This window comes from Argiope bruennichi, chromosome 2 (assembly GCF_947563725.1).
Source record: "Argiope bruennichi chromosome 2, qqArgBrue1.1, whole genome shotgun sequence".
NCBI lineage: Eukaryota > Metazoa > Arthropoda > Arachnida > Araneae > Araneidae > Argiope > Argiope bruennichi.
In genome coordinates, this window is record NC_079152.1 from 85908403 (window position 1) to 85930814 (window position 22412).

General features: G+C 29.5%; 2 protein-coding genes across 2 annotated transcripts in view; one reads left to right on the forward strand and one right to left on the reverse strand.

The window, feature by feature from the left end:
- The window catches only part of LOC129961545 (carcinine transporter-like), a 71957-nt gene extending 56231 nt beyond the window's left edge, over nucleotides 1-15726 (forward strand). Inside the window, exons 6-10 of the mRNA XM_056075029.1 lie at nucleotides 343-455; nucleotides 1165-1370; nucleotides 5573-5754; nucleotides 11340-11503; nucleotides 14012-15726. Coding sequence (XP_055931004.1) covers nucleotides 343-455; nucleotides 1165-1370; nucleotides 5573-5754; nucleotides 11340-11503; nucleotides 14012-14087 — 741 coding nt within the window. The 3' untranslated portion in view covers nucleotides 14088-15726. The remainder of the gene's footprint in view (nucleotides 1-342; nucleotides 456-1164; nucleotides 1371-5572; nucleotides 5755-11339; nucleotides 11504-14011) is intronic.
- A 5879-nt stretch (nucleotides 15727-21605) lies between these two features.
- LOC129962237 (uncharacterized) lies at nucleotides 21606-22091 on the reverse strand. Its single transcript, XM_056075978.1, has one exon. The coding sequence runs from the start codon at nucleotides 22089-22091 to the stop codon at nucleotides 21606-21608; it is 486 nt and encodes a 161-aa protein (XP_055931953.1).
- Nucleotides 22092-22412: the final 321 nt, after the last annotated feature.

A 22412-nucleotide genomic window follows, 5' to 3' on the forward strand; every position in this document is an offset into this window, starting at 1 on the left:
CTTATAATGAAAACTGAAAAAATGCTATTTCTTTTATGAGAAAGTTAAAGGAAAGATTGGCTTTCAGTTTTCTGGGAATGCTTTTCATTCAATTCATGATACACACTGTTTTGTAACGTAACAAATCATTCACAATAAAGACAGAGGGAACTGAATATGTCATTTAAATACCTAAATTAATGTTGGAATACATGATTTACTGCATAGACATTTATTTTATTTGAAATTATGAGTTTCAACAAACTCAGAACAATCGTACTTGAATCATACTTTCACTTTTATGTTAATATTTCACATAACGCATGTAATTGTTAATAGAAAAAAAAATGCTTTTTCTTGCAGACACTTGGTGATAAAATTAAGCAGACCAAAGAGCTTGAAAAGAAGGATACTACTTCCCCTCTTCTAAAATATCCGAGATTAAGAAAACATTTCATTATTTTGTCCATCTGTTGGTAAGTAATTATTGACTTTTATTACATTATATACTGGATAATATAGAAGTGTGGAGAAAATTTAAAATTCAATAATTATCTAACATATAGAGATGGAAAGATATCATTTGTATAGAAAGGAGATAAATGAAGAAGATTTGTTTTTGTCTTGAAATCAAAATTTATAAATTGTTCAATTTATGATTTTTATATTATTAAGGGGTTCAGCAATTGATGTAACGATATATTACATAAGACAATGAGAGGAATAGTGGTTTCCATTATGTAGTGTGTCGTCTTATAATCAGTAATATAAATGTCAAACAAGGAATCACATTTTTCTTAGAATTAAACACCATTTCTAGCAGTTTAATTGAACATAAGCAACGTAAATATTATTTATTGCTGTGATGTCTCGTGTGGAAAAAGACTAATCGAATATCTATAAACCATATTTCCGCACAATGTCTTATGTAGGCTGCTAAAAGCATAACTTAGACAATTGCAGAAAATTTAATTTTAGTATAACTATCCTTCAAATTAAATTTAATTGCATGACAAAAAGTGTCTATTTCATTTCCATCCTTCCTATACAAGCGAATTTTCCTTATCTTCATTATTTCGCGAATTATTGATTTTAAATCTGCTCTAGATTTTTGATTAACCCTAATGTGAAAGTGACTCCGAAATATTTTGATAATTAATACTCTGCGTGTATTTTGTTTTACAGGACAGCTTTTTATGTGGCTTACTCTGGCCTTACGTACAACATAAGAAATTTGTATGGGAATGAATTTCTTAATTTCTTCCTACTTTCCGTAGTTGAAGTGCCTGGGAATTTAACATTTTGGTTTTTGATGGATAGATATGGTAGAAGATGGAGTGCATCCCTTGGTTTCATCTTGATCGGTATCATTTGTTTGATCCCACTTCTTAGTAAGTATTTAGCATTTTTTAGTGAATATTGTTTTAATGCCCCATACAATTGAATATTTAGGAAATCTAAGCTACCTAAAATGTAAGGTACCGCATTCAGGTTTTTTTTTTGGTTAAATGTGGTAACCCAATTTGCGTACTAAAAGAATGTTTTGCAATTTTTTTTAATGTTTGGCACAATTTTGGCGACATTGGCAAAAATGTCGTTCCGCGCACTTAAGTACTACCAAAAAAACAAGTAATATAATTTCTTTAGTGTTAAGTATGTTTTCAAATCAGTTAAGAGGATATTTTTATTGGCATTATACTGAAAAAGGATTTTTTATGGAACTTCTTAAGATTTACAGAGCAGTGTAAGTGGTGAAGGATTTGCAAATTATACAGTACACTTCCGATTATCCGCGGAATTGGGTGGCGCAGCCGCCGCGGATAACAAAAATCGCGGATAATCCGGAAAAAGCTAAAAATGAGTATAGCAAAAAAGAAAACAGTCATTCCAACTTTGAAAAATCGTTTTATGTACAATAAAAAGTAAAATAAACAACAGGAAATGTTTAACTAACGCTTAATATTTTAGTATATCACTCAAAACTAACCTAAAATGCATTTTGTTAATGAAAACAGAAAAGTGTTTTGTATTTACGAGGGGCGTCAAAGATACACAGAAAAATTAATACATATGTACTGTTTTAATACTGTAATGTATGTAATTACAAAAGCATAACTGTAAAACTGCACTTTTTTGAAAAAATCCGTCAAAAAAAAAAAAAAAAACTTTGTGCGGCAGGCGCGGATAATCCGCACCTCGGATAACCCGGGATAATCGGGAGTCTACTGTATAGAAATATCCGATGATGCAACATTGCAGAAAATGGAAAATATTTACTTCAGCTTATGACCAGCATTGCAATATATGTCAAATATTACTAGTAATTACTTTATCCTTTATTCGTTTCCGTTCCCTCATATATCTCTAAACCAATACAAGAGATTCATTACATTCTTTTAAAAAATAGCAAAATAAATAAATAAATTGCATTAAATCTTGCTAAAATTTAATTTTTTTTTTGGAAGTGAGCGTTAAACATTATAAAAATAAATTTAGTGAAGAGATTGTTAAGAAGCTGATTATTGCGACTTATATCATATCTTTTCTATCTTGGTCTGTAAGACCGCAAACATTTTGATGGATATCTACTTGTTCATAAAATTCCACTTCATCTTTCTCCAAAGTTTAATCTTCATTGGTATCCGGTATATTTCAGCTGCAAAATGGATGAAGAAGCTGTTCATAAACTGTTTCTGAAATTTCTTTTATGTCATCAAAGGACTACTCACAGGATCTTTCCCATTAAATGTTCAATTACGCTGAAAATGGCGAGAATTTGTAATCTCAATTATACTGTTAAAATTAAAGACAGAATATACAGTTAAAGATCTCGGGGTTCAAACAATGGGGTGGCGGCTAAAATCGAATTTTTTTTTTAATAAATGTGTTTGGTACACAATATTTACACTTCTATAAAATTAGAAGGTTATGTTGATTTTTGTGAGGAGTTTCCTCTAAAAGATCACTTAGCATGGGCTTATTTTTTTCTATCGATTGTCTCCAATTTCTCTTTAGATCAATTTTTTCATTTTTATATTAGCCCTTACATTTGAAGCCTTTAAAATGTTTATCTGTTCGGAAAGTTTGTGCTTTTCATAATGAAGCATTTTTGCATAAAAATGTATAATTTTGAGACATAATTTTCATACAAATTGCATTATAAAGAACTTAATGAAAGAATATTACAAATATGGTTCGGTATATGCATATAATAAACAACTGTAAATATTGATGATTGGTTACTTGATTCTAAAGATAAACTAAGTCTCCACCTCTTGATTTTAAATCTACACCTTAGAAAGAAAATATTAATTTTAATTTTCTTATGAAAAGTATTTTTAGAAATATTGCGCTTATACTCTGATCACTTGCGTCACTTGAATATTATTTGTCTCTATTATAATTGCGTCTTGTCTAATAATCTCAACATGATCTTCAGCTTTCAAACTGGTTATTAAAATGCCCTATGGTTCAAGAACGTATAATATTCTTTACACAGTGCTTATTTCATTTCTTTTGAATGTGAAGAAGAAAAATAAAGACGATGCGTAATATCTTAATAAGAGATTCCATCCGAATTTTGATTTTTTTAAAGCTAAATCTTGCAATGCCATTCATTTTTTTACTCTTAGAATTTACATCTTTTTTTATGTATATAGGTGTTTAATTGCATTTCTTTTAAAATATCTGATTTAACATACCACACCCATCTTGAAATATATCTGCAACTTTATCTTATGTGGCCTTCAGTTTTACCACCTATTGACGCAAAACTGACGCAAATGCATAAATTTCATTCTTCTTACGTGAGATTAATTTTTCTCACATTTACTTTCAAGTTTTCTTTTAAAATTAATTGTCTAATAAAGACTTACGTTAAACTTTGCCCTAACCTTATACCAATTCCAGAATTTTTATTTTTACTTTTACCCAGAAATCGGAATTAAAGTTTATATATACTTTGATTGTTATATTTATATTTTTAAATAGCTTCACAATCCAAATGCAGAAATTAATTTTATTTATCGTTAACATTTACCAATTGGAAAATATCAATGCAAGTATTCCCAAACTTTTAAATACAGTGACTCACCTTTTTAGATAACGCGTTTATTACGACCTACTTTATCGGCACATTGAATTTTTCCAAAGATAAATCACATGTTCTTTCTGAGAGGTTTTGTAGTCCAAAACAAGAATTCTCTGAAGAACAAAAAATACATTTGTCACTAAATGTAACAGATATTGTCTCAAATAATAATGAATCGCTTCAAAAATAATGCTACGCAAATTGAACAGATTGTTCCTAACGAAAAGGAGTTAATGATTAGATGGATAAGATTTAAGATTTTGTATGAAAATGTAAATGAAATCGCAAGATAGAAATAACTAGCGATGCGATAGATATCGTTTTGTAAGAAGCCTTAGATGTATATATATGTCATCCTCTCGTTGAAAAGACACTAACATGGTTCCTTTACTTCTTATTATTGGACCCGAGTCACTTGTTTGCGTATTGCACTATTATTTTTATTATTATTATGTTGGCACTAGATGTTTTGGTGAAAATTTTAAGACCAAATATTGTTTCCTATTGTGAAAAAATATATAAAATCATAAATAGATTTTATCAGGATTCACCAAAATTAATTCACAATTTGAGAATCTCTATTCTAATTCATTAAATATTTTATATAATCGTTTTCTGTTATGCAATCATTAAAGAAATTATCTCTGTCTCTACAAGTACGGCTTTCATTTCAAAACAATGGGAATTGATTCGCTTTTAATTTCAAGAATACGTCAGAAGTAAATGAAAACCTCAATTTTTTACAGAGTTTAATAAGGAAATAGTTTTTTTCGTGAGATAGATTAATAGTCAAAATTCAAATTAAGTCATACTTCATCTGATGAAGTATACATTTGTGAATTAAACTTGATGAAAATTAAAATATTTATCAATCAGTTAAAAAAAATATATTTAACTCGTAGTCAGTGATAACTGAAGTTGACAGTTGCATAGGATGTTCTAATATCTAGTAGCCTTGAATACAAACTTAATGAATATACTAGTGTTTAATGTATTTTTAAACAAAATAAAATTTCCAATTTTTATGAAAAATAATTTACACAATAAAACTCCTTACTAAAAAAAGGAAAATTAAGTTTTACGAAACCCTTAAACTCTATTTACCTTGGGACAACAGCCGGCATCAATAAGAGCATACGTGACTCAAAAATTTCGCTACTAATGTACAATCTGTCAGACTGATGTGAAGATCTCTCTCAGAAGAATGAAGAGAGCAAAATGATGTCATAGTCGTCCGATATCAAAATTTATTGCCGCCACGTATTCTTTTACTACGATCTGCGGTTGCCCATTTGTAAACGGAGTAAAAATATATAATTTATTCTTAACCAGTATAATATTGTAGAGTGGACACTGCATTTTCGTATATTTTCGAATATTTATTGTAAAATTCTTTCTAAAATTTTATTCGAATGTGTTATCACTTGAAAACTTTCTGACAAAATTTGTTAAAGTTAAGATGGCAATGTACTGTATTTTGATGAATGATTTTCTTTTTTACAGATTTTAATTCCAGCGATATCATTGCTTCCATGATAGCTAAGTTCTTAATATCAGGTATCTTCATGATTACTGATCAACAAGGTTCAGAACTTTTCCCCACTGTCTTCCGTACTTTTGGTATAGGGACTGGCAAAACAATTGCTACAGCCGCGACATTGTTTATTCCTTACATTGCATTGCTTGTAAGTTTTTTATTAAAATTTTTCAGACTTTTAATTCATGTGATTTCTGTTAATGTTTGTAAAGATGCAATTTTGTAATAGCATTGTATAATGAGTGTGTTGCTACTTTCTACTGAACAGCCCGGTTTTTAAATACAATATTTTTAATCTGCACAAACACAGCTACACTACAAAATTTACAAAAAAAAAAAAAAAAAAAAAAAAACCCACAAAGGCAAGTAAGTTAAAGTAAACAGTATGGTGGAGGCATTCCACCATTTCCAACCGAAAGCATTTAGCTTTCGCAAGCGCAAGGGTTGCGCATAGAAAAAACCCGACCTCAGGGTGCAGGTCTCCCGTTCCACTGCTTGTCTGTAAACGCCACAAGGGGGCGCTCTATGCTCAAGGGAAAAAAAGAGGTGTTATATGTTCAAGACGATGAGACATTATTTTAAAGTTATCAGAAATTAATTATCTTTTATTTTTCTGTGATAAGCGCCATCTGGTAGTACATTTGTGAAAAATCTATTAAACACGTGTCTTCCATATTAAATTATTATAATAATAAATTGTGGAATATATTATATATGAGAAAGAAAAATATAAAATAGCTTTCAAAAACGTACTTTAAAAATTAGAATTCTTTTTATTCAAAAATACAAAGGTTAAATTAGAATTGCGAATTCTTTGGTAATAAAGATTATACTAATAATTCATACCATGGAAGTAAAGCGACAATGAATATCATGAGAGAGAATATTCTTAAATATTCATTCAAAATTTAAATTAATTTAGGAATTTGACTAATATTATTATTATTTATTGATCCGATTAATATCTGATTATAATTAATAATTTTTTAAAAAATTTTATGTTTTAATTTTACTTTACATATACCAGTTATACAAAGATAAGGTGTAGTAACATTCAAAAAATTCAAACTCTAAATTTTGTGGAATCTGCACAATTTGGATATTCATTAGAAAATCCCTAGTTCAAAACATGCATTTTTAGAACGATGTCTGTCTGTATCGAAAAAAGATAAATCAAAAACGCTTTGAGCTAGATGGATGAAATTCAGAAAAAGGTATATGCTCTAAATTTGTAGATTCTTATCAAATTTTGAACGAAATCCATTCAATAGAAGTATCTCTGTCCGGCTGTTCGAGTGTAAATAAACTAGATAAAACGAAAAGAGCGCCATATATAAAATTTGGTACACTGGTTTAAACACATAGATTCGTATTAAATTTAGAACCATATCTATCAAGCAGTTGACCATCTGTCGGTCTTTACTTTCACAAGTATGTGAACGCAATAACTCAAAAATGCAATAATTTAATTAAAATGATATTTGCTATCTTATATTGTTATTATAACTGTAATTTTTTGACGAATATTGGTTTATTGGGTTCGAGAAAAATTGTCCAAAATACATACTATTCGAATACTCGTGTATCTGGCCTATGCCAGAGATTAATCGTTAAAGATCGCCATGCAAAGAATTAGCAGTCTTAGCCAAAGCCTTTTATACGGGTTAGTTAGTCAAGGTTTTGTGGCACAAGAGCCATATCTGGCGATGCTGCGCCAAATATATGGTTGAAGATAAAAAAAAAAATATGAATGAGAATGTTCTCTCTTTATGCGGAAGAAGAAGGATAAAAACTGTATTACTGAGATTATGAAGGAAAGTTTAAGAAGATCCTCGCACTTTTATAGTAGAAGGCTAAGTACAGGTGCGATCGAATTAAACTAGGAATTACAAAAATGTTTCTGAAGGTGGATAGTTAAATGGTTTGAAAATGTGAATTTTAATGATTTTTTTCTGAATTAAAAAAATAGTAGTTAAGAAATATGTGCATTTTCAAATTCATTATTGAGTCCGAAAAGTGTAACACAATTTGGCTCGAGAGAGTCATATAAATAATCAGTATGCTCTGGGCAATGTCATTGAAAGATTTCAGATTCAACTGCTTCCATTGAAGTGATATATGTAGAGACATGTTAACTCTGGCTCGAAAAACAGGCCTCTACTAATCGGATTATGTATCAAAGTAAATATCTCTCACGGGCCTTAGGAGAAAGCCCGGTTGAGATGGCTCATATTAGAAGAATCACACACTAATTTAACATAAACGAATTTACTTAACTGGACGAACGGCTGGGCCGCTTTACAAGGATGAGCGCTATTACATTACTGAATACAGTTTTAATGGCGGGAATCAGATAGCTTCTTATTGGCTGTTGAGTGATGACGCGAGCCCCGCCAGGATGACGCTCCGTACACCACATATATGTGTGACATAGTTTACGACGTCTTAATTTTGATTGCGAATAAATCGTACTCACGTCATTGTGGTTTTGAATTTTAGATTATACCTGGAATATGAAATTGTTTTCTTTATGTATGTTGTGAAAATAATATGAAGATCATTTACCTCCCCACCCCCTGAAATCACATAATTTAACTAAAAATAAGAGTTTTTTTTTTTGATAAATTGCATTATTAATTGAAAAATATTTAACCTGAAAATAATTATTGGTAAGCATACTATCTTTAAATTGGGATATCCGAGATAGAAGAAATTGTTTGAACACTCTAAGAAAGAGCAAACCGTTGGGGGTAGAGTTACCATATTTAACTACTTTTTGCTCACTAAAGAGAAATTTTAATCGGATTTTTAATTAAAAAGGAATCGAAATGTTAACATTTTTATTCTGATACTTAGGATTATATAAATATTCAAAAATTTACGACATTAAAAATCCAGTGATTAAAAAGTAATTTTTCAATGATAATACTTTTATTTCCTTTAATTTATATACAGTTTTAATAATTTTTAAAAACATTTTTTAAGTATATTTTAAAACAATATTTCTAATTGTTTTAGTTAATAAATGTATGCGTACGATAATGAATTTGAATTTAAATACGAGACATTTTCGTATAATTTTTATATGTGCAGTTTATCGCGATCATATAATAGAAACTAATTTTAAAAATTTAAAGAGAGACGAATAAACATTATCCTCGTTACGATGGTTGAAGTTTTTTGAAATATTTGTGAGTGAAAAATGAGTAGCAAAAAGGCTTAAATTAATCGAAAAAAATTTGCGAGAATAAATTTTTAAAATAGCAAGCATTTTGAAAACAGCAAAACTAAATAGATCTTAACATCTCATACAATTTTTCAAAGAAATATAATTATATGAATGTGTTTCTTAAAGTTTAATTAAATTATGTGTTACTAAAATAAAGTTTTTTTAGTAAATTTTAGTTTAATTTTTTAAAATTAATTAATTAAAATTTAAGTACATTTTAAGAAACGATTACAAACACGTTTGTATCGACTTTATTTGCTAATGACATTAAAATTTTCATTCGTTCCCATACTAGTTTCTGATTAGTAGAATTAGTAGAATGAAAATATTTTTTTATTTGAAATTCTTTTTTATAACTTAATGAATTTAACTCTCTCGCTGGCGCCATATTTTTATCGCCAAACATTATTTATTTTCATTACTACTAGAAGATTGCTTCAAAACAATTTTTAATATGTTCAAAAACTCGAGGGAAAATAGATTATCGACTAGAATGCCGAAAATATTTTTTTTTAGTTTCCTTCTCTAGTTTATGATCTGTTTGAAAGTTCTATCTCTATCATAGCTATTAAGAATTTTTATAAGATAGCATTCCGTTCTTCATTAATTTTATAACTGCAAGAAAAACATTTCCATTAATCGTTAAGTATTTGCCGTTATTTCTTCGAAGCCGGCAAATTGAGGTTATCCTGGCATTTTCAAATATTTTTTTTTACTTTCGTAGATATGAATTGATCGCTTATTATAAGAATACAAGTAAAATATTTCTATATTATGTTATATTTTTGATTGCAAGAAATGCAAATTGAAAGTGATTTCGAAATTTTAAACCGAAACATCGCAGCATGATAATATTTTACGATTGATTCATGAATTTTTATTTTTAAAATTTCCTCTCGCTTATGTAACACTGATAAATGTGCACATACACACACTAAAAGAAATGCGTTGATATAATGCGCATGCGTATAAATGGAATATAAATTAATCTCTATTATTAGCATTAATCATTTTACTGCCGCCATCATGGCATAGGGGCAGCGCATTTTCTTCGTGTTCTGGGCGTCCCGGGTTCGAATCCCGGTTCGGGATGTTCTTCATCTGTGTTCTATCTATGAGGTGTGTAAATGTGCCTCCTTGTGAAAAGGGGTTGTGCAAGCGAATGTCTGAGTTTAACCTTCATATGAGCTAGAAGTCAGACTTCTGCCCTCGGGTACTCAGGGGTCTTTAACCTCAGAATCTACTGCACCCCCTTTCCGTGGTAACGCGGGCACGACATCATCATCAGATATTTTACTATATATTCATGCTGTTGTTTGATATTCTGATTTTGCTATAAAATATATTAGAAATTTAAATTTCTGCCCAGTTAACATCTATTAATCAGAAAATTTGAAAAAATTATTGGAAATTTTGGGGGGGAAAATTTGGGGGTACAGAGTTTCCTTTAATTCCATTATATATATATATATATATATCAATTCATATGATAAAGAAATATTTAGTATCTTCATATTCGTTGACAGCTTGGCCTTTACTGAAGTTCCTCAGCTACAAAAGACGCGGTTGCAGCTGTTTGATTAGTTTCACTTACAATTAATGGTATCATAGCGTTTGCCAGTTTATCTAGTACGTGACTTTTGAATTAAACATGGATTGAATTATTAAATTTCTGATGTAAAGTTATTTTATTAGATGTAATGGTAGACAATTGATTTTAGCTCAGCTCGTACTGCGAGTTTGACTTATTACTGACTGTGGCTACTGAGATATTCCAACTTTGGTTAGTCTTATACTATTGTTAATTCGGCTTATATACAAATTTATTTAATCTTATTAAATGATACCCTGTTTGAGACGATTACTAAGTATTTGCTTATTTTTACAGCTTTGCTTATTTTTATTATATTTTCACTTGGTGATTGCGCCTGGCTCACCAAGCTCCATTATACATAGGGTGACAAGATAGTCGTATTACCAATTTATTTGGTGATTTTTTTCGGTTAAATTACGCCAAGAACTTACTAAGAAGATAATGAATCTCCTTGGCCTTTACATACTGTGGCAAGATCTCTAAGCTCCATTATACATAAGGATGCCAAGATTTCTCCAAATAGTTGCATTCTCGGGTTTTACTTGACGGTTATCAGATTACGCGATGATCGCTAACGTCGAGTTGCCAATCACTAATAGCCAATTTGCGATGATTTGCATTTTTTGGCGAATTATCGCAGTGACTTTAATTAAGAAATAATTATAGATTATTGTTATTTCAATCCATACAAGAATGTGTGTTTTAAATTTTTGGTTATGTGACTTGATTACCAAATTAAATTCGATGCGGTAGTCAAGCACGTAATTATTTGCGAAAAAATTAATATTATTCTATCCAATCGTGAAACAAATTCGTATGGTTTTGTGAATCGGTTAAAACAATTTGGTTCAAATTTTTAACTTGTAACTTCACCACATATTAGTTTTTAATTCATTGTTTACATTTTTAGAGCGAGTACGGGCAGGCACTACCCTTTCTACTAATCGGCTTCACCTGTTTCGTCACGGGGGTCTTAGGTACACTCCTTCCTGAAACTCTGAACGAAAATTTGCCTCAGACGGTAACTGATGCAGAAGAATTTGGAAAGGATCAGAAGTATTTATCTTGGATCAAGTATGTAGATTTATTTTCATGTACAGTTATTATCATTTATTCTATACTATTATTTCAGGATAAAGAGTGTCAGAAAAATAACAAAAAATTGTAACATTTCCTCAATAGCGCTCTGGATCGGATTTTTTTTCCCACCATTGAAGTTCGGTGGGAAAGTAGAGAATAAATTTTATTTTTAACTTGTTTGTTTTGCAATCAACTGGGTGGCCAGAAGGCTATGTATATTAAATGCTAAAGTACGTGGCACAGAAATCGCTCTTGTTACTCATCCTCGAAAGGCAACAAAGAAATATAAACAAACTATCGTACGAATTTGGATTCCTTCATTGTATGATTTTACATCTGCATATGAATTAAATGCTTCGCTTAGCTACTTAACAGAGCTATAAAAAGGTAATTTGAAATTCTCTGGGGAGGGTTTGCCGTGTAACCGAAAACTCCATTTAGTCAAAAGAAAGAAAGAAATCAAGAAATAGGCTCCAAACAGAAAGTTGAATCGAGCGCAAAAATGGGCTTAACCGTCGCCAGATGGGTAATTGCTATAACCTGTCTATAGAAATTAATTCTTCTTAAATGATTTCTTCCTAAAAATTTATGTGACAAAAACGGCCTTGTAATCTTAAGTCCAAAAACATACCCTTTTAATGATATAATTTTTTTCTTTGACTATAATTATTCTTTTTAATTCAATTTTATGCACAATTTTTGAGAATGTTTGGAAAAAGTGAAGAATCGTCCTCTGTTTTCAACACCCCACCCCACCCCAGCCTGACATGTTCACCAGTAAAATTCCGAAATCGACTTTGATAAGAGCGCTAAAACAAACTCTCTAAGTAAGAGGAATAATGTTTAATATGAAGGTTAACTCTACAGTAGGATTTATACTTCCGAGTGTATTTTGCATTAGTCGCAATAGGCGACTAGCTGGTTCGCCAAGAATATTAATTATAGGCTGTTATGTTTATGATCCCGCCACATTTGACATTTCAGTCGTATTATTTTAATTCTCTTACTTATGTTCTCTTAATGAACTTTTCTGATACAGTCAATCCCATATCACCAGATCGCAATTAGAACATAAATGCCCAGTTCTTCTGTCTTCTAAATTCCATGGCATTGTAGATATTAAACATACTTCTTCCTTAGCTTTCAAAATTGGAAGAAATTCTCTCGATTTAATATGTGATGAAACAATAAAAACAATTTGAATTTCATGGCAACAATGTAATTTATTGTTTTAAATTCGGCAATAAAATATTTTTAAAAATTGCCAAAATTCTGATTAAATTCGCACAACTATTATTTGAAAAACAAGTTTTCAGTTTTTAAAACAATGTAAAATTCTCTTTTGTGCAATAATATGTCCAGAAGTTAATGCCGAAAAAACTTCAAAATTCAACTTAAATTTTAATTAACTAAAATTTCAAAAAAAGAAATCTCTCTAGGTGCATATTCCAATCCTACAAGGTATGTATGTGCCACTATAGACCTTGATAGCCCAAGGTCTAATGGTCCGTCCTGTGAAATACAAACATACACACACTCAGCTTTATTATTAATAGATAATATGTACACTTTTTTAATTTGTAGTAAACTAATTCAATCGAATTCACATTTTTCAATCGTATCAAATAACAAGATGAATATTTTTTGTGCCAACAGGCTGCGTGCCAAAGACAGCTAGTATTATTTATGTTTAATTTAATCTTTTATGCATAACCTAATCTTTATAATTCCCTTGTCAAATAATTTTAAGTATCAAATTATGATAGACATTAAAGTATTATTATTTCATTAGCCTTATGCCTATTACAAGCATAAATATTTTTATTGGAGTCAAGTCCCTAGACATCATAGTCATGGACTAATATCAATTTTATTTTATATTAATTATATTAAATATAAATTAAAATCTTTTGTAAGTGTTTTTCAAAATTAAGTAATTGTGTTTCTTTCTTTCTCGAAAAATACTTCATTAATCGTATTTAGAACTGATTTAAGAAAAAAAAATTTAATTATCCGTATTAATATAAAGATACATAAAACTAAACTTTAAGAAATGTTTATTTTTTTTTAAAATCCACAACATATTAGTATCTGACCAATACTTTGAAATGTGTCGATCTTTGGTCAAGCTTGTTAACCCATTGACCGTCAAATACCCAGCATCTGAATCTTCATAAAAGGGCCATTATCATAGAAGGAAAAATCACTAATAATTTTTACATCGCAGACGATCTTAGGACAATTTTCAGAAAACGATTTATTACGTTCCTGCCGATTTTCGAATAATAATAGAAGTACGACTTTCTACGTTCGAGTCTTTATAGAAGTCATTCTTTGGGACGACTTTCTACGTTCAATCCGGTTGAAGGGTTAATATTCACCTAAAGTAATTTATATATTTAAATAATTAAATATTTTGACATTATTTCTCTTTTTACATCATTTTTTGAATCTATTTTTATTTGATGATTCATTAATTTTTTTTTTTTTTTCAATTTGCAGGAAAAGTGACAAAACGCCAGAGAAAGAAAAGGAAAAAGAAAAAGAAAAACCTCCTGTAGATTCCATTCGTCTTTGAACGCGAAGAAATATTTTTTCTAAATCAAAATGACACACATTTATTGTACAATATTGTATGATATTAAACAATATTTACGATATTTACTATTTTGTTGAATAATAAACGTTATAATATAATATCGTACAATATTGTATAATATTGTGCAAACAGGATGTGCTACTTGGGAAAGCAGACAAAGAATTAAATCATTGTTGGGTGACTCATTTTGGAAAGATAACTTTAACATCCTCATTTTTAATTTATGTTTGACGTAAACGAATTCGTTGTATGATATTGCCATACTTTGTCATCTGATTATGTATATATGTTTTTATATGCGTTGCGCATGCCTTTGTATATCCAGCTAATTTATTTTATATCAATTTACTTAAAAAAATATGAACTAAAATTATTTTTTATAAATTATTTAATTTTAATAATGATTATTTCGATGACAGCTTTTTAAAGCTGTTGAATGTATCTGAAAGTAATTTTACAATTAAAGAGAGCAACATGGTTTTCTTAAACTGTAAAATCTGACATAGTGTCACTTCAAATCGGGGACGAGAACTTCTGTGAAAGTTATTGTTAAAAAGTAAATTTATTAAATAATTCAAATAGTTTAAAAAATCTATATTAGTTATTATCCTTATTTTTAATTAAATGTTCTGCATACTATTTGTTTGAGTTTAAATAGGAATGTCATTCTAAACCTCTTTTAATAAAGTAATATCATTTTCCTCTATTATGTTGATCCTAATAAATTAAACTATTTTTTTAACGAAAAATAAAACAGTTTGGAGGGGGAAACAAAAAGGGGCAATGGGGGAAAAGAAAAATCCAAAATTGAAAGAACTCTTAATTTCTTATTTATTGTGTAATTATGGATGGGATTATGTTTATTCTCTTATCGCCTAAAATGTTCCTATTTATACATCACACTTGATTATAAATATTAAATATAAAATTGCAAATTATTTTAATTTAAGATAGTTTTTGTTTGTCATTAATACATCATTTTTAATAAAATATACTAATATATTTTTTTTCGTAACTACAGTGATGCGTTCAGTTCACTCAGGTAATGTGCTCGAATAGATTGTAGCTAGTGGTGCCATCTATTGTACTTATCTGGTATTAGCAAATTTTATTTTTACTAAATCGATCGCTGGCCATTCAAAAATGGATCGTAAAAGGCGTTTAATGGAATAAATAAGATTCTGAAATATTATGCAATTAGAAACAGGATGTCTGTTGTGAAAGTTTAAGATGCCTGGTTCCGCACTTACGTATTGCTAGAGTGATTTTAAATAAAAATAATATTAAAATGTTATGCTTAAAAGTAACTTTTAAAATAAAACGATTGAAAAGGAATTGTATACAACTGCTCCATTATACTTATAAAAAATTCTTTTGCTTTTAACCTCTCTGCTTGATGTTTTTTTATTGAATTACATTTAATAATTGTGTGTTATAGTTATTTTGTGTTTGTGTATTTCAATTTTTAAATCTAACGTTTGAAAATTGGAATTACATTTCGTGCCTAAAGCTGTATTGTCAATTTGTGTTTAATAAAATGCTATATAATCGTACAAAAGCATTTCATTACAGTTTAAATACGTAGAAAAAATATACATTTGCCAACAAACTATTGTGATAAAAATATGAATTCTTGTTTGAAGATAAAATTTTCTCTAAGAAAATTAACTATTGGTATTTTATTTTGTGTGAATAATTGTTGATGAACTTCTATTTCACCTGCATTTTGAAGAAAATGCATCAAATATTTTTTTGTAATCAATTTTTTTTTCAAAAAATAAAATGGATTAAAAAAATTGACTCACATAACATTTTTTAAATATTTACAATGAAATATAATTTATACAAATGTCAATCACTTGAAAATATACCAGTTTTTCACACTTCGTCGCTTTTAGTGTTATTGTTTAATCATAAAGCAAATATTCCATAAATTATTGCAATGACAAAGATACACTGACGCTACGTAATTAATGTATATGAAGCGAGCACAAATAGGTTCCATTATGTTGGTATTATCAATAAAAGTTTTGCTTGAGTTACCTTTAACCTCGTTTCAGTCCTCTATTTTTGTTTGTTTCTCTGCTTTCAATTCTTCTGTTTTGCAATTTAAAACACAGCTAATATTTTTTAGGAAGATCATGTTCTCTATATTAATAGTACAGAATAGAGATAATGAGAAATGAAGGCTTTAAAAAAATGTAACAAAATAAAAAGTTATTTATGTCACAGTCTTTTTATTTGATCTTGTATAAAAAAAATATAGACACTGATAAAAAAAAATCACTCTTACATTAAGATTGTATGTACATAATTTGTATGCAGTGAAAAATTATGATCAGTTATAAATTTTGCCTTTCCGTGTGGCAAATCAAATAAAATTTTTTTACATATATAGTTTGCACTAAAAAATTATGATGAACTATAAACTTTGCATTTCTATATGGTAAACACCGATTCAAACGACCCTAATTTGTTTGTTGATAAGTACGGAAAAAATTGATTTTCTTACTTTTTTTATGAGTAACACATTTAATATTTATTCTAATGATACATGCTCCAATTTGAATTGGTATTTTGATAATAAATAAAAAGCTTAGAATAACAAAATCACTTTTTTATATCTTTTGAAAATATTTTTCTGATGGAATACATTTTAAATACGTGATAATAAGAGTTGTCTTTTTTAAATAGCTGGAGTGGGTTTTCCTAACTTTCTCGCATATGCTCTCCAATTAAGATCCTATCTTCCTGCACCCCCCCCTTCCTCCATTCGCATAAAATTATATGTCTTAAGCAAGGCTGCAAAGGCCTTGCGTGATGCCAAAATTAGATATTTGGCATGAGTCTAGTATTTTTACTAAATCTATTGTGCGAAAATATATTTCAAACACCGGTTTGCCGTCCGAACAGGACCGAAACTTGATGCAGAATTTCAGTTGTAGTCACAAGATAGCGTACCGAATTTCATTGGTTTAAATCGTTCCGTTTATGAGTTATTGCATTTATATGCATGCGAAAGTACAGATGGATGGACTGTCTATCCTTTGAGAAATTGGTTACAAATTTTATATGAATCTATATTTTAGATGCTAAACTTGTGCACCAAATTTGATCTACTTAGCTCTTAGACTTTTGAAGTTATCGTTTCAATTACAATCAAACTGCCATACAGATTTCCCTGTGAATGGATTTCATTCAAAATTTAATAGAAATCAGGTGCCATGATCAGGACTGGTTTTACATTCAGGTGCCAAATTTCATTCATTGAATTTAAAGCATTTGTGAGTTATCGTGTTCACAGACAGAGAGGCATAATATCAAAAATGTGTTTTCGAACTCGGGAGGTTTGGAACATGGAGATTCATCGAAATCTCGCGTACGAAATTTTTTACGATTACAATACTTCTACATTTCGCATACGAAAAAGTAAATAAAATAAAAAGGAAAGGAGAATTCCTGAATTTTTGGAGGTTATTAGAAAATGTTTTTTTTTATACCTAAATAATTCTTTTGAAGCTGTAGAAAAGATCTTGCATTTCAGTACGCCCTCTAAGGTAAACACAATTTTCATCTCCTGTATACTTCTCATTAGCCCTAATTTTACAAATTTGAATCAGTGATTCTATCTTCCAATGATAATTTACAGAACATTTTAGGATTTATTTCTCAACACACGATGAAATGTAAATGAAAGAGCGTAAATTTGCTATTAAAATAATAAATATCAGACACTTCAATTATTTTTTTTTGTTATTTTATAATGATTTTACTACGAGAAATGTATACCTAATCTTTTGAAAACTTAATTATTTTAAAAATATTAAACATATATCATTATTACTAATATTTAAAATTATTGTTAAAAATCTTACATTGATTTCAGTGAGAATGACAACATTATATCCAAATGATTTGTTATCATTAAAGACCAATTTCTTTTTTTTTAAACTCTCCAACAGTTTTTAAGGAAGAATTTAAGATCCTTGATCAAAACAATTTCATGAGTCGTAATATCCAAAAACAAAAAAAATACTTTTTTAAATAAAAACATTATTATTAATTAAATATCTAATCAGTATTTATTTCTAAAGATCAAATATATTGAATATGCTAAGTATAGAACAAGTCTTCAATAAGCGATGACTTTTGGACTATAAACATGCAGCGACACCTAGGTGGCTAATTATGAATTGCAAAATGCGTGAACTTGAATTCTAATTAATTTTATCCCAGTAATAATTTAAAAATAATACCGACAATTTAAAATAAATAGAAAAAAATGTTAATAGTGAATAGAGGTAATAATTTAAAAATGTGAATTATATTTGTATGTTTCATTAATGGTCAAAGCTAAAAATTAAAAGATTGTTTGCAGATAAAATTCAAATCAGATCGAAATACTATGCATTTGTATTGATAGCATTTTATGATCTAAAGTTTTAACGTTGATTTTACGTTCTAACATCATTATTACTCAAGCTTATTTTATGCTTTTTTTTCGAAACTATTTTCTATGCAACTTTGTGCTTTTGCAATTTGACCATTATTGAATGAAGAATAGAAAAATTCTTTTGCGCATTGAAATACAAAAGAAAAAAATAATATTTTTGAAATATTGAAACTTTATTGAATTAGATATTTTATTATATTAAAATTTTTATTGAGTATCAAAAGTGCATTAATCTCAAAAGTGCAAAATGGGAGGCCAAGTTTAGTTCTCTTGACAATTATTAAACTTATAAAAAAAATTCTCTTACTCTTTCCTTTTGAGATTTACAAAATAAAACTAATTATAAAAACCGAGTAACATGTTTATATTTACACTTATGTCTCAAAAATTTTTTTTGACTCATATAAACTGTGACATTCTATTTATAGAAAATATTTTTTTACCTTGAAATAAGAAATTTACACCTTCAACGCCTTTTATTTTATCATTTTCATCAATAGATGGCAGCAGTAATGTAATTTATAAAATTGTTGTCTCGGTAGAAATTATAACTTCCTTTTATAGATGACAGTAAAAATTAGTAAATTATTTATTCATCAACTTTATATCGAATGGATGTAAGTTAATTATTAGAAGAAAATGGCTGAGATATTCAGTATATAAAAATAATAAAAAATGAAAACCAAAAAGATGAGAAAAATTAATGAAAAAATTGAATCCGGCCTGAACTTTTAACAAGGATTATTTCCATGCATGGATTCAGATTAGGGACTTTTTTTCCCTTCAGGAGGCTTGGAAATCGTTCAAATATTAAGCCCTTATGACCCGGAAACTCCAAGAAATTATTTAGGAAAAATAAAAATATAGAAAAATAGAAAGCCCTTGGGTTAATTAAAAAGTTCTGTTTCTTGTTTAGTTTTGTTTTGACTATTTTTGTGCTTTCAGATGTAACTAAATCACAATGCATTAATGAAATAAAATTAAATTCCGACTCTTTTTACAAAGAATTTTTAAATTTAATTTTAAAGACTGAGAACTTATAAATTAATTGTTTTTTAATCAATATTTCAGTACTGGAATACTAGCTCCAAAATCGAATCAATTTTACTGTTTAAAATATAATAAATAATATCCAGTAACAAGTGAGAAATATCTATTCCCAATTATCAGAAGAAATAAATTGACTGTAATCCAGGATTATTTAATTATGACGACCAATATGGTGGAAATACTGTAACATTGTCGATAAGCATTTTGTGTTAATAGAGATACTTATGCGTAATAGGGAACAAAAAAACATGCAATCAATACTATGACGTTCGAGAGATTACATTGCAAAGGCACATTGTCTAATGAGATACTTTCCTTATATATTGTTACAAATCTGTAATGTTACTTCCCAGCACGGTTAGTTCAACCATTGGAAAGACTTTTATACGATCAGCTCTGTTTCCAAAATAGTTATCACTGGGAACTTTCAGAATTTTAGCAATTCAGCCAATAGAAACCGAGATACACTTGATTAGCCCAGAACCTTTTCTGCCCACCTCCCAGGAACTATAAAAAGTCGGCAGTCTCAAGCTGCAGTCAGTCGTGAAACGAGTCGTATATTGAATCCTGGAAAGAGACGGCGGATAGTCTGGCGAAGGGCAAGCGTTGTGTGGAGCTCAAGTGTTTTCTGAATTGAGCTGTGAGCCGAGTCCTTGTTTTTATTATGGAAGCAGAACGAGTCGGGTTTGGAGTACCCAGTCATGTAGTAGTGAGTCGGCAGTTGGATACAGCTAAAGCGAGGAGACAGTGGAGAATCACAGATGTTTGGAGAGACCTTAGGGTGAAGCTACGTAGATTCCCTCCATCTGCTTAATTCTGTTTGGCCGCTTTGTGTGCTGTGGTTGTTATTACTACCGAATTCTACTTCTGGGCTACTGTTTGTTGTAGTGTGCTACTGTGTGTCGCCTGTGCTCGTCTCGGCTGTATATTTGCCGTCTTTATATTAGTGTCTTCGTGTTTAATAATAATAATAATAATATATAATTCTTAATTTAATCAAAATTAATTTCCAAAATTTACCTTAATTTAGCCCATAGTAATTTCATTCTCTTATTTCCTGATCCAATTTCACTTTCTCTACTTAATTAATTCAAGAGGAGCTTTGTAAAAATGCCTACATTTGCACTTTGACATGCTCCGCGGATAGAAAAAGGTCCAGTAAGCACATTCTTTTTAAAAGTTCCATGTGTTTCCCTTACTTGTGATAGACCAGAATTCCCTATCAGAATCTTAATAATATATTAGCACTGTAAAAAAAATATTTTCCCTATCAATATCTCATGTTATATAAGACGAGGGATAATTTATTTCTCGCTCTTCCCCACTCCTGCTTTTGTGCCGAGCAGACAGCGGACGTGCCTTGTCCGTGCCTTCTTGTAAATATATTATAACTTCCTGGGATGGATTCAAGCGAATTTTAAAAATGCAAAGTGTCTTCTCTACAAACCTGCCTTCTGCTTCACATAAAATAATGCTTATATATATATATATATATATATATATATATATATATATATATATATATATATATATATATATATATATATATATATATATATATATATATATATATATATATATATATATATATATATATATATATATATATATATATATATATATATATATATATATATGTTACGGTGAAACACCGAAATCTGGAGAATGTCGACAAACACATAGTCGCTTGGTGTACCCTTATTTATTATTAATACCCTTATTTCTGACTTTCACCGGTGAATGTCGACATTCAACATGCACTAATGGTGAATGTTGAACATGTCCGAGATTTATATTTTTTTCTCCGTAATTCAGTCGCGATAAATTTTTCACCTCTTTTTCTGAGAGGAATAACTAAGAACTTAAAACACACAGTACTTTCAAAATGAGAAAGGAAAATAATAGAAGTAAAAAACTTAGTTAATTATACAGTACGTTCTAAATGAGAAAATAAAATAGTAATAAAAAACTTACTAAATTATGTGAATCAAATTTTATTTATTGCAACAACTTAAACTATTATGACACTTTGAATTGCACAAGAGGCCCTTGCTTTTACAACTGCATTTATTTGCGGAACACTTCCTTTTGCAATGACAGCGTGTATAGCCTTGCCCACGGCTTCTCGAATTAGCTTTAGCTGCTTCTCTCAGCAAAATTTCTTGAAAAGAAATCTTATCTATGGAAAGGAGCTTTTCTTTACAAATTTCGAACTGATTACGTGTGTAAAGCTGCTTGAGGGTACCATTTTCATTCGCAAGTTTAAAGAAGTCGGAGTCTTCTATTCCAACAACAACCGCTAACACATTTCGGTTATCTGTACGACCACAGTCGACATCATGGACTTGTATTCGTACAATATCACCACTCTGAGCAGGAGGAAATTGATTTTGTGAGGTTCGCAACATTTTTGTTGCTTGCAGTAGAAGATTCTCTTTCGCGGCCGCTCTTTTTATAGAAATTAACTCGTGTTTTTTCATTCAGAACTTGAAGTGAAGACGTGGTAGATTGCAAGTCCTCTTCAATATTTTACTTTGGAATATGGTTTTCGGTTTGACCACCGCTCAAATTTTTTTCAGAAGTATTACCAGTTTCTTCAAGCTGTTCTTCGGTTCAAAAGTATTGGCGATCAAGTTCTTCAAGTTGTTCCTCAGTTTCGATGCTTGCGATTTGTTCGCTAGGCAAAAAAGACGATACTATGCCTCTTTTCGCTTTAATGCCAAACATGGCTTCATAAGGACTTTGGCATATTCCTTCGTGGTATGTAGTGTTCTTGGTAAATTGAACAAAGGGTAAACCTT

Coding starts and splice junctions, on each gene's coding strand:
- LOC129962237 (XM_056075978.1), bottom strand. CDS start 22,091: ATGAAAAAACACGAGTTAATTTCTATAAAAAGAGCGGCCGCGAAAGAG.